General features: G+C 38.8%; 1 protein-coding gene across 1 annotated transcript in view; it reads right to left on the bottom strand.

Moving 5' to 3' along the window:
- dnah7 (dynein, axonemal, heavy chain 7) overlaps positions 1-11,922 on the bottom strand; it is a 92,107-nt gene extending 80,185 nt beyond the window's left edge. The window contains exons 1-20 of the mRNA XM_079880397.1: positions 11,848-11,922; positions 11,582-11,757; positions 11,347-11,418; positions 11,167-11,257; positions 10,922-11,090; positions 10,746-10,836; positions 10,442-10,622; positions 10,142-10,214; positions 9,555-9,680; positions 8,798-8,917; positions 8,452-8,635; positions 8,091-8,270; positions 7,326-7,598; positions 7,101-7,228; positions 6,952-7,030; positions 6,622-6,846; positions 6,056-6,202; positions 5,256-5,576; positions 4,629-4,996; positions 1,198-1,384 (exon numbers count right to left, since the gene is read on the bottom strand). Of these exons, the coding sequence (XP_079736523.1) occupies positions 1,198-1,384; positions 4,629-4,996; positions 5,256-5,576; positions 6,056-6,202; positions 6,622-6,846; positions 6,952-7,030; positions 7,101-7,228; positions 7,326-7,598; positions 8,091-8,270; positions 8,452-8,635; positions 8,798-8,917; positions 9,555-9,680; positions 10,142-10,214; positions 10,442-10,622; positions 10,746-10,836; positions 10,922-11,090; positions 11,167-11,257; positions 11,347-11,418; positions 11,582-11,587 (3,021 nt within the window). The 5' untranslated portion in view covers positions 11,588-11,757; positions 11,848-11,922. The remainder of the gene's footprint in view (positions 1-1,197; positions 1,385-4,628; positions 4,997-5,255; positions 5,577-6,055; positions 6,203-6,621; positions 6,847-6,951; positions 7,031-7,100; positions 7,229-7,325; positions 7,599-8,090; positions 8,271-8,451; positions 8,636-8,797; positions 8,918-9,554; positions 9,681-10,141; positions 10,215-10,441; positions 10,623-10,745; positions 10,837-10,921; positions 11,091-11,166; positions 11,258-11,346; positions 11,419-11,581; positions 11,758-11,847) is intronic.
- Between the last annotated feature and the right edge of the window lie 983 nt (positions 11,923-12,905).

Here is a 12,905-nt window from a genome sequence, read left to right as displayed (position 1 = left end):
AGATGCTGAAAATCATCCGCTTCCTTTCACAGGGTGCAGAAACATGCAGGTGGGCTGTTCAACAAATCCAGATATTCACAGTTACTGATCGTGTTTCCTTCATGAATGCAATACCTTTCATTTACAGTAGCAGTATGCCTCGGGTTCAAGAACAGCTTCACATGTCCCTACTTGTGTTTTAAGCTAAAAAAAAAATGGGCACAGATCTGCATCTACTGTGCTGATGTTTCTCCCAAACACCCCACTGATATTGTAAGCATGTCTTTCTTTATGTACTGCTGTTCATGAAACCAGCATTCCTGTAAAGCAGCAACAGGCAAGAGCACCTGCCTTCCAGCTGAAATAATGTATGTTTGCTTTTCCGAGAAGAGCCATTTATGGCTTCTAGCCTAATGTGGAAATCATGGAGTGGTGTAGGAATTATTCAAAAGGAAAACATCCTTAAAGAAGCCCAGAATTTTGAATTCAATTACAGAATGTTTATCTCGGTTTCTGTCAAATGGGGAAAGTTAGAAACACATTAGAAAAAAGTAAATAAAATCTGGAGGCGATGAACAGCTCTGTGGGTACCATAGATGAAGAGAGACACCTAGTGGACATTCTGGTATTGCAGTCCATAGAATCATCTGATTATGGCTTAGGCACAAAGCTGTTTTTTCAAAAACTTGCTTTCACAGAATTGCTTTAGATTCATGTATAAAGAAATTCTACATGACCAAGCTTATATATGACTATAGTGAGTTTCTATTTCAGAGTGTCTGTCACCTATCAGCAAAAGGTCTGTTTTAAAAGTGTTTTTTAACTCCCTTAAAAGGTGCTGAGGTTTTTTTGAACCTATGGACGTTTTCTCAAACCTTGTGGAGGGAAGCAGCGTGAATCGTGCTGCACGACGACCTTGTTTTCTGTACACTCCCAGATTTGAGTCCCTCCAGACAAAATCCATAATTCCTATTTGATGGTACAGCCAGGCGACTTTTTTCCATTTAGAGGAGGACAACAGATATTGATGTCTCTCATAGCACTGAGACTGAGATGAGTGACTATGTTTGGGCATGTGTCTGAAAGCTCTCTCATTTGTCATGAACACACAACAGTTTTACACAAAAGATATGTCAGAAAGTTCTCCAAAGAGTTATTCTCAACTCTAGATTTAAACAAACCCAAATTCATGTTTATATCTTGGGCTTTCTGACTCACCAAGCTGACTTGTTTCATAGAGTCCCTCCAGGTTTTGTCCACAGCAGTAAAGCGACGTCCCTCCTCAGGCATCTGGGCCATGATGTCTGGGGAACTGAAGATCGGCTCAAGGTAGAGCCATGTGCCCTGAACCTTCAGCCACTCATCCATAATTTCCTGCAGCAAAAGCAGCTTACCCTCCCATTCCCTGAGATACATGCATACAGACACATTCATATTCAATGTATATATGCTAGGTGAATAGCTAAAACCTAGCGCCTTTCCACCAACAGGCTGAAGGGTTATCATTGCTGAACCATGTCGTTCTGTACAAATCAGTCCTCACTGACAAGGTTAGGGTCTCTTTTTCCATTTTTGTGCTGCTAAATCAAGATTACAAAGTATGTGACCAATCGTGAGTCACTAAAGCCATTTAACCATCAATTTAGTCCATACAGGTTTTAATGGAAATGATAATGTCAACATTACTTAGATTGCTTAGAATGTTTCGGCCCGATGGTGGGGAAAAATAGCTTGTTTCACATGCAAATTTAGAGGAAGTAAGGCAGGGCGTAATTAAAAAGTTGCACCCCAGTAAAATTTTCCTGATAGGCTAAATAATTTTCTGATGAGGTCGATCACAGTAGATATGGCTGAAAATAGGATGTAAACTTTTTATACCTACATTTTATACCCAATTTTAGCAATACTCTATGCAGAAAATTCATCTGTAAAATTAAACTAATTAGATGATATGCAGGACTTCACTTACATTATTGTTTGTCATAAAATGAATGAATGAATGAATGAAAATAATCAAATATGACAGCCGCAATTCCATATACGTGTATAAGTATGGCATGTTTGTAGAATAAACACTTATGAGGCACTATTGTTCATAATGACTAAGGGTACGTTTATAAGACAACGATGTGCTAAAAACGGAAAACGTTTTTTCTTTATACAGATGACAACGTTATCAAAACGATCACCGTTCACACGGATCCGCGAAAACGACTAATAACGCTAAGTTATTTATGCCAGACAAGTAATTGGCGATGTCACATTGTAAATAAAGACTACGCGCCCGCGCACATATGCATTCTTTAACTACAGTGCACTCGAGCCGAACACACGCATATACACGAATTACATAATCTATCATTTTTTTATCTGATTTTCATTCTAAGGATGTTAATCTTTATAATACAATATTATTGCTCTGTCTTCTGGGCAAATTTAATCTTCACAAAAACAGAAACATTCACTGTAATCCCAATTTTAGAATGCCCTCCTCTGATATAAAGTAATTTTTTACTTCCTTTAAGAAAATGCCAAAACCTTTAAACACAAAAGCTTTAAAAACATATAATCGCTGAGTCTGCTGTAAGGAACCTTTAATTTTCCATGATGACAAAATGTTATATTGTGTTGATTTGTGTAATTCTTATAACCACTTGTGATGATGTCCGTATGCCCTTATTTCTTACTGTTAACACCACAGACATAGTTTAATCACCATGGGAAAATCTCAGAATAAAACTGGCAGTTGTGAAAAATTGGAAAACACTGGTGTTTTGCCAGATGAGAAGTTTATCTATGTATCATCTTTTTACTCTTTTAATTCATTTTATAACTGTATCATATATCTCTTTTAATTTCTTTTATTTCTTTAATTGCTTTTATTTTGTGATTATTTTAAAGTGCCCCTATTATGCTATTTTAAAGTTTCCTAATGTTGTTTTGGATTCTCCTACAACAGGTTTACATGCATCAAAGGTCAAAAACCTGTTTAATTTCCTCATAATATACATTTGCACATTACCACATTTTCAACGATTCTCAAACGACTCGTCAGATGAATCAATCTCTCTAAATCCCGCCTTTCCACAAGCTACTCTGCTCTGTTTGGCCAGACAGCTCAGTCTGTTGTGATTGGTTTACCGCGTACAGCGCGCGCGTCGAAAACAAAAACGCCCATTGCCATAACAACATCAGCTGTCCTGAGGCTTCATACATCATAAACTAAAGACAGTAACGAACAATGACGTTGATTTTACCATATCAATGCGAGCGCGAGTCCGATGATGAAACACTGGAAGAACTAGTCATTCAACCTGAACCTCCATCGAAAGGACGAATCGAGCAGGACATTTCTCAGTGATACACTACTCAGTTTGAGGTACATTATGAGATGTTGCAACTGTAATTCCTCACCATCAGCATTAAAAAGTGCATGTCCATCAACAAACCGATTATTTTACTTGTACTAATTTATTTACAGAGTATTTTTGTAATATATTGCGGTGAACACATGGAAACTGTGTCAATAACAGCGCATATATGCAATGTATACATTAGCCGAGCTCTTGCGTGAATGACTGATGTGAATGACTGATGTAACATAAACATTGGTAAAACAAATCTTGCTCCATGCTTAATCTTTCCTCAAAGTAGTGAGAATGGCACAGTTTATTACAGTATTATAGACACAGTTATAGGTAATAGTGGCTCACAAACTGATTAGCAGAAGTATTTCAGTAAGACAGTAATAATGTGAGTTAACCAGTTAGCAGGAGACCTACACAATATAAAACTCTAAAAACTAAGTATTTTGAACACCTTCTTTCAAGAGCAAGCGGTTTGCGAATCCGAGCATGTAAGTCTCACCGCAACGGCACCCAGTTTGTGCATCTTAAATTAGTTGCTTACATTTACAAAATGAGCCTATAGCAGACATAAGCCATTTTAATAAAAATAAAGGTCCATGTTTTATAAAATGTCCACGAAACTTAATGAAATGTTTAGTGAAATTAGAAAATATTTAAGAGATCGTTAATAATTTAGTTGTATAGCCTACATACATGTTTTTATATCCACATATTTTGTTCTAATGTCACAAGTAATAATCTCAGGGTTTACTGGATTTTACACGATTCTTTTTATAGTGTGGTATTGGTGGTGATGTACTAAAATAAACATTGTCAGGTGTGGACCTTTCTTTTTCTCACCGTTGATTCCTGATGGTTAAGAGGACAATTACTTGAGTCGCCCCCTGTCGTTTCACAGAATGCTGCAAGCGCAAGCGCGTCGAGTATAAACACCTCGTCCATTTGGGGAGGTGCGCGCGCAGTCTGCTTAGACTCGCGCTGCGGAGCCAGGCGAAAGTATAAACAAGGCTTAAGGAGACAGCGGCACAGCCGCGCTTTCCACGCGTTTTAGACGCGATATGTGAACGGGCGATGATAAGATCTACGGGCGATGCGCACGCATTTTAATTAAATATATCGAGCACTATATCGAACATTATAGTGAACAAATTGAACAAATACCGATACCGTTTTATCGCCCAGCCCTATAAAAAGTCTTCCGTTTTTAGTTGAAAATGGTGTTGTGTAAACAGCCCCTAAAATGTGACATTGGAGATGTTTAAAACTATTCCCAATTCTCACCGTATCTCGGCCTCAAACGGCTTGATGAATGGTGAGCCCCTCATGGTCTGGGTCTTGACAATATGATCATCCAGCAGCATTTGAATCTCATCCAACGAGGATAGAATGGAGGTTCCTGTTTCACGATAGGGCAAGAGGGTGAACTCCATCCCTGCCCATTCACTGGCCATGCGCTCCATGGCCTTTTCAAGGCCGTGTTCCTTGCTGGCCCCTTCGCTGATGGTTTGAAAGGCAGGGAGGTGTGCCTCCAGATGTAGGGGAAGAAACTGGGCCACACAGGAATCCTCCTCTGAGGGCTTGAGGGGGAAGCCGACAACTGTAGACATGGCCTCCCAGTGGCGCTCACGGAGACCAGGGTTGCAAAGCACCTGCCGAAACAAATCATCCCCATAATTAATGAGCACGCCGGCACAAAATCTGCACTCAGAATTCCCCAGAAAGTGTAGCAGATTTCAGCCCCTTGCATGCTCATTTATTAAATATTTTTGCTAATTTATAATGTGTTGAGCTACCAAGAGTGAGGTACTCTAAGTTCTATTTAACACATTTTGCCCTTTTTAAATCATACCACAAATTTCCCCTACACCGTAAAAAAGGTGACAAATGAAAAGAATCATATCTCTGTACCTGTACTAGAGGAATGTGTTCCTTAAAATTTTCCACTTCCGCTTTCACAGAGGTAGCGATATGAAGAGCTTTGGGTGAGCCCTGGAAGCTTTTCTCAAGCTTGTACAAGGAGCGGATGTAGTTACCCACATCACCTTCCACTTTGTCCGGGTTGACGGCTGCAAGCGGGCCGGTCACCCACTGATGGTGTTGGCTCTGAAACTCAGCCGCCATCTCATATAGCTGCAGATAAGGGAGCAGACAGTCTTGAACCGTTTTGCGTTGTGGGTACTGAGAGACAGGCCAGCCAAATGCCTCCTCCTCCTGGTTGAAGCCTCTGATCTGATGGATAAAAGAGTGTATAAGTTTGATTGTGCAGGTGCAATGATAAGAGCAGCCATTCTCACAGGCACTCTAAAACTCTGACAAATCCAACTGACAAATGTACTAAACATCTATTTTGTCTGCACTTGTGTGTGAATAGGCTTTGGCTCAAGCACTTCAGAATGACAAGAACATCAGGTTTTCTTTTCATCTCTGAATGATTTTTTAATCAGTAAATCAAAAACCAGTATTCAGTAAATGAGTTTACATAATAGTTTATCTGCAAGTCTTCTTATTAAATAAAAATGTACAGTATCTGCCTAAGTGAGCTGTGAGGGTTTTTTTATGTGCATTTTGGAAATATTATTTATAAATATGGAAACAAATTTAATTTTGTTTCAATCCAGCATTTTTTTATGCAATATCACAAGAACATGTGTATGAAAAACCATCTAAAAAAAGCAGTGAAACAACCATAATTTTCCAATTTTTTTTACCTTTTCCATAACCAAGTCCAGTTTGGAATTGAGGGTCTGGGCTTTTTTCAGATACTTGCTGAGCTCAGAGAGGTCACCAAAGGTCATAAACTCCTCCACTTGCTGTTCATAGCTTTTGAGATCCTCCAAAACCCTCTCACACCTCAACTATGATTGAAAAACACAGATTATTACATGCATTAGTGTAGCAATGTCAGAGTGAACATAAAAGTGCAGTTTTTCTACATATTTGAATTAAGTGTTTTTGGTGATTTTATAAATTTGTATCTTGTAAGTTTGGATTTTTTTTAGAGCTCTTGTGTTTTTGGTGATTCTACGTACAAAATAAAAGCTTGATTCTTATGCTTGGAGGTCTCTTATTATTTTCCCTAATTGTTGTTCTTATTTATCTACTATACAGTTTAATGTACAAAGTGTTGAATAATGTGAAGGTATGTTGTGTCTCTAAAGATCTGTTGCCATGCTGACATTGTCTATATGACAATATATGCACAAGCATGTTTGGTTTGACCAATTGTTTTTAGAGTTGCCTATGCTGATTGGCCAGCGTGTGGCATCTCTAGTACCTTGAGGCCGTCCTGGAACTGGCTGGTGTTCTCTTTAATAATCTGGCGGTGCTTATCAAAGATGGAAGGCATTTGTGCATGACGCTGGAAGGCCATGCTGTTCAGCTGAATGTCTGTGACCGTGAATGTGACATAATCCACCAAGAAACACAACCTGCTATTGGACTCCTGGAGCTTAATTTCCAACTGAGGCATCTCATCTGCCTCAATCTTCACCACATATTCCTACAGCATAAATGACAAACAGGAAATTACATACTGAAAGGTCTTTGTTTTTTGTCAACAGTAATTTAACAAATATGGTTCAAAGATAGAGCTGGTCAGTATTACCTTAAGTTCCATGAGTTCCTGTGTGTTTGATGGATTTCTGAGGGCTTTGTTTGATATTGTATCATATTCCTCGCACAACCTAGAGATCAATGACACAGATTACTAACAGGCTACTGACAAAAAAATTCAGAAATTCGTCAGTGTCTTACTTGTTATTGAACTCCCGATGACCCTGCAACATATGAGTGACCAGTTTTTCCAAGAGACCCTCCGCTCGCTTTACGAGGGCACGGACCAAATCATGGGAGTGCACTTCAAACATGCCCAAACGCACCACCTAAACATATGAAATGAAGATTCTCAGTTAATCGTAATTCTGTGGGCAAAAGCTAGTAGAATGTGAACAGGTACACTCAATGTGACTAAAGATCAACCTTCAGGGTGCTGTATTGGATTTCATCAGCCAATTGCTGGTAGCGGGTCACCTCCATCATCAGCTCCTGGAAGGAGTGCTGCTCCTGCAGGAACTGGGTAACATCATCCTCAGCTTGCTGGGACACCAGCGGAGCATACTTATCATAGAGACGAATATGCTTCAAAGGTTCAGCGCATTCTGCATGAATTACCCGTCTGACCTTCTCCTGCTGGGCCTTCAGGATCTCTGGCAGGATGATGGGCTTCAGAGTAGGGTGTGTTTCTGGGCCAGGCTAGAATTAGCAGAGTATTAAATGTGTAAATACATGAAATCTTAATGACAATATTCAGAGTAAAGACTGCTTTTTAAAGGTATGATATTTGTGTTTGGTTATAGTAGCTGATAATATTTACTAGAGGTAATCTTTGTAGGAGGTGTGTTAACATACTTTCTCTCTCTCTCTCTCTGAAGACCAACTACAATATATACAGTTTTTGTGCCAAAAACATTCAGAGTTTGCTAGAAATGTGCATGCTAACTAAGTTAACGGAGTTCTGTTTCAGAAAGAAAAATCTTTGTGACTCAGTTAAAAAAAATGGTCTGTTTTCACAGGGGAGGAAATTTTGAATTCTAAAATATACAGTTTTTTCAACTAATAAACTCTTTTATCTTAAAAGATCAAAGAAAATTGGATTCCTCATGATATGATCCCTTTAATATTTCAGCTATCAAACCACATAGCACAAGCAAGATGTAAAATAAAATTAAAAAAACATATGTTTACCCATTCTTGGTACAGCTTCATCTCCACTCGGGGGATCAAAGTTAAAGATTTCAGCATCATGTCATAGATGTTTAGCAGGATGACTTCAAAGTCTTTGAAATCAGGTTCAAATTTGATAGTTTTTTTGTCCAGCACCAGCCTTAGGACAAACCCTGGATGCTCATAGGCTCGCACTGAATGCTTCAAAGGGGGGGAAAACATGTTACTTTATAGGCCATGGTGATTTATAAGGATTGTTAGTCAAAAAGATAAAACATAAAAGATGCACTGAAGCAAAACAGCGATATAATACAGCGATATAATAATTCACTTTTCTCAAAAGGGTTCAGTGTTTCAGATGCAGTGGTACAGGAGATCTTACAGGGTCCTGGGCGATGAGGTGCGTGTAGTCCTGAATGGACTCCAGTGCCAGGCTTTGGAGCTGGGTGGTCATGAGCGTAGCCGCACAGTTGTAGAAAGACTGCAGTTGAGCAACACTAGTGTTGCTAGGGATCCGTTTGCGCTTCTTACCAAGATAGAAGATTTGTTGCACTTCTGGTATCCACCTGTTTGATAAAAAAAAGAAGAAAAAAAAAGAAACAAGAAACAATCATATTTGCATTGTTTTTGCAGGGTACAGTCTGTGATTGTCAAGTTATTGTCCTCTTCCATAAAAATTCAACAGATAATTTGATTAATGTGGTCAATTATTAATTGCAATTGCTTACTTTTTGAGAAGAATCCCTATGGCACATTCAATGTCTTTTTTGACTAACTGCTGAAATGTGGATAACTCCACAGACTCCAGCTTATCGTGGAAGACCTCCACATCAATAAGGCGCAACTTCCTGCAGAAGTGAACAAGACAATGTGGACATTATGGAAAAGGAGGGGAGAACAGAGGCAAGCACAATGATGGAATGGAGAATAACAGCTATGTGACATCAACCATGGACCCTCCCTTGTGATTTAAAGTATTGAATGTGCACAATATTGAATGTGCACAAATTTTAAAAAAAGGTTGTACTTTAAAGTACATTTTAAATCAATAAAAATTCAAACGGACGAGGCGTTTATACTCGACGCGCTCGCCGTTGTACTATTCTGTGAAACGACAGGGGGCAACTCAAGTAATTGTCCTCTTAACCATCAGGAATCAACGGTGAGAAGAAGAAAGGTCCACACCTGACAATGTCTATTTTAGTACATCACCACCAATACCACACTACAAAAATAATTGTGTAAAATCCAGTAATCAATACATAGAGTTCGAAAAAAATTACCATCAGTTCAGACTTATATTCTAGTATATTCTAGCACTTCTAGTATATTCTTTTTAAGTATATTATTTCTGTAACTCTTTTAAAAAAAACTGCATGCTAAAGTGTACTTCTTTTTCACAAGGGGCTTTATTACTACAATGCAAGTTCAGCAGTTCTGACATTTTCATGTCTTGTAGTATCTTCAAGGTCATTTGTCACTTACTTGTAAGACACTTGCCACAGATCCAGTACTGCGAGCATAGAGGGATTGATTGAGTGAAGCTGGGTTCTCATTCTTTTCTGGGCCTGAAGAAATGTTTTATTCCATGGCTTTGGAATAATTTCCATTCTACAACAACAACAAAAAAAAAACTATTTAATAGGTATTTAGTACACAATGACTGACAGAATATTGACACTGACGCTGATATTATAGGTGATTTTACAAATGTTTTTTCCTCCACAGTGAAGTACTTTTCTATTTTCCATCACTAACTGAATTTAATAATATTAACATAATTCTAAATGCTTTCCATCATTTTGGTAGAAGTGAAAGGGAATAAACTAAAGTACTCTTTTTAAGTACTCATGCCACAGAAGTTGTTATATCAACATCACATTACCTTGTATCACAAATCAGATAGGTTGAATTTGAATTTAGCAGAAAACAAATACTTTCATACTCATGAATCTATATTATTTTGACAAATATAAACCAACAAGAATAACTAAAATGCACTATGGTCCATTTTATGCCTATTATTTTTGTCTTGTAAACTGTACCACTAAAAGGAATTTAGCAGGACTCACTCCTGTCTGTATGGGGGGAGATCTATGGCCTTGAGCTCTTGATTCTCTCTGGGGTCCCGCAGCACAAAATCCACTACAATAGAGGAATAGACAGAATAAAGGACAACAACACACACAATACTTGGCCATAGCAAACACTGTCATAGAATGGAGACAGTATGAATGCTGTTAAAATAAATATGGGGTAAAAGGGGTAAAGAATTATAAAAAAAAAAAAACTCAAAATATATGATGTTTTATACATGATGAACTTTGTGTCTACATTGCAAATAGCAAGATCTGCCAAACAGAAGACCGTACCAATGGCTTTTTTGACGCTGAGCAGATAGTCTTCTCTTATCTCATCCGAGACAGCCTCAATGGTTCCGCTTAAACTTTTCAGTTGCTCTGGGACTAAAGCAAGAACATTCTCAAGCCAGGAATCCTCCATGGCTGCCACATCCTCTGTGCCTATCCCATTGCGGATGTAATAGTAGTACCTCTGAAAGACATAAGACAAGTTTGTGACAAAACAGCAGGAGCATATACTATATTTTTAATTAAGCAGAAATTATCTAGAAACTGAACCTAAATGAATCTGCAGATAAAAGGCAAAATGCCTTACCAAAATGTCCTTCTCTGCAGCAGTAGGTGATCCTGAAGTGGATGGAGAGCTGTCTTCTGTGATGGGTGTAGTAGTGGCATCTTCACATTGCCTAAAATCATATTGTTCTTTTAGTGAATATATGTGACAGGTACAATTTGTCATCAAGAACTCATCTTTATGGATATTAAACCCACATAATAACGCTGACAAGAGTACTGCGAAACTGCTCACGATCCCTCTTGGGCTGGTCACTGCCACGATGCCTGTAAGATACTTTAGAAATCCCTCCAGATTTAGTCTGTACATGCTGCGGGCCTTGATGACGAGTCTGACTCCATTGTACCCCTGCTCCTTGCACGTCTCCTAAAGGGTATTTTGAAGTATGTTCACATCGATAATATAGTTTGGGTTGCAAATCAAAGTATATTGTATTTCTTACTGGAGAGCAAAGAGCCAAGGGGGTCTTCCTGAGGTGGTCCCTGAAGTCTAAAGCTTGGGCTAGCTTCATGCCACCGAGGTTTTGACCGAACCTGAAAGTCACAAGCCATCAATACTGTTGCTGAATGAGAAGACATTATCTTGATTAAAATAGATGTGGTGAATCAGTGCCAGGCTTTACCTTCTGTATCTGTGGTAAAAGACTGACAGTTTTCTCTGGTTTTATCGGGGGTTTCCTTTTTTCAAATGACCCCTGGAAGATGTTCAATGTTAGTATTATTATTAGGCCTATTATTATAATTCGGAAATTGTGCCGTTAGCAACAAGCTCTGAGTGACTGTCTTCTTAAGATAAGTCATTTAAAGAGAACGTAAACAAACTCTATAGCCTGAAATAAAACTACACGTTTTACTCACCGGCATCTCTGTGTTCTGCACTTTGGTTTGCGTATTTACACTTAATAAAGTGGTCGTTTTCACTTTGTAATATGAAGCAGCTTTGGCAACGCCGTATCTTGCCGATGTCGACACATCAGTGAGAGAAGTGTTTGGTAAATTTACGTAAAAACGTCACCTGGCCAACGGTCTGCAGGCTACGCAATAGCTTAAACACAATAATTTCTTTGGAAATATAAAAGTTATTGTTAAGTTTAGTCTAAAAACAAGTTATTTTAAGTTAGTACCAGTGTTTGTTTGGTGAGAGTGTTCGCTTGTGAAAGTGTCTGGCGTTGCTAGTCCAGTAACCAAGGAAGCGCGAGGACCAGAGGAATGGCTTTCGATTGGTTTACATTTGACGGTAGGAGACAGTGCCTGCCCCCAGCACGCGCACAGAGCAATTGTGTGTTTAGTGTTTTCTCTGCGTCCCGTTATCATTTTATAGCCGGTTAATTGTTGGTGAAGAACTAGAAATACAGTTTCTCCTTAGAAGAAAAAAAAACAGTGTGAAACAGTTATATTTGAACTAAGGAGAATCACTCGGGCTCTAGATATTTCGTTGCCTACTTGCAAAGCAACAAGGTGCACGCGAGCGAAGATAAAGCACCATTCGACAGAAAGTAACGACCTTGTAAACTTGTTAGTAGCCTAATTAAGTAACTTAAGTTAAGTAACATTTTATTAAACCACATACAGTCTCATTAGAAAAGGGAAATAGAAAATATATACAAAAAACACGTATATACAATGTTACACCAGCTGCTAAACAAACAGCTTGTGTCATAAGAATGAAGAGTGCCATGCCCTTCTTTAATCGGACATATTTTAACTCGAACTGACACAGGGATGGTAGGATGTCCAAGTTCTTCTTCATTTAGTCCTCCCTCAATTGCAAATGGCCAGTCACTCAATCAAAAAAAAAAAAAAAAAAATCATGAAGGACAAGGAGTACAAAAACCCTCCAGAGGATGGAGAGAGTGATAAATGAAAGAAACAACTGACAAGCATGAAATGTTGGAAATGAAGGGATATGCATGACGGTGACAAAAGGAAAGAGAGACGCACAGTTTCATTAACCCCTCACTGTGGCTGAGTGCCATCAATCAGAGTCAACATTACATTGCTCTGACATCAGACCCCTGCTGCTCTTTCATCAGTACATGATGAGCATCTCTCCAGAGGAAACCCATCTCTCTGAGACCATCACACACTGCATGAGGCTGGTTATGTGTGCGTTAAAAAAGGCTGTGCTCCTTAGCTGGTGCCATTGGAATTGGAGTATTTCCCAAAAATCCTGCAGCATGCA

Source organism: Squalius cephalus (assembly GCF_949319135.1).
Source record: "Squalius cephalus genome assembly, chromosome: 9".
In the NCBI taxonomy this organism is placed as follows: domain Eukaryota; kingdom Metazoa; phylum Chordata; class Actinopteri; order Cypriniformes; family Leuciscidae; genus Squalius; species Squalius cephalus.
Note: the sequence above shows the minus strand (reverse complement) of the source record. Positions and strands in the feature narration are given on the sequence as shown.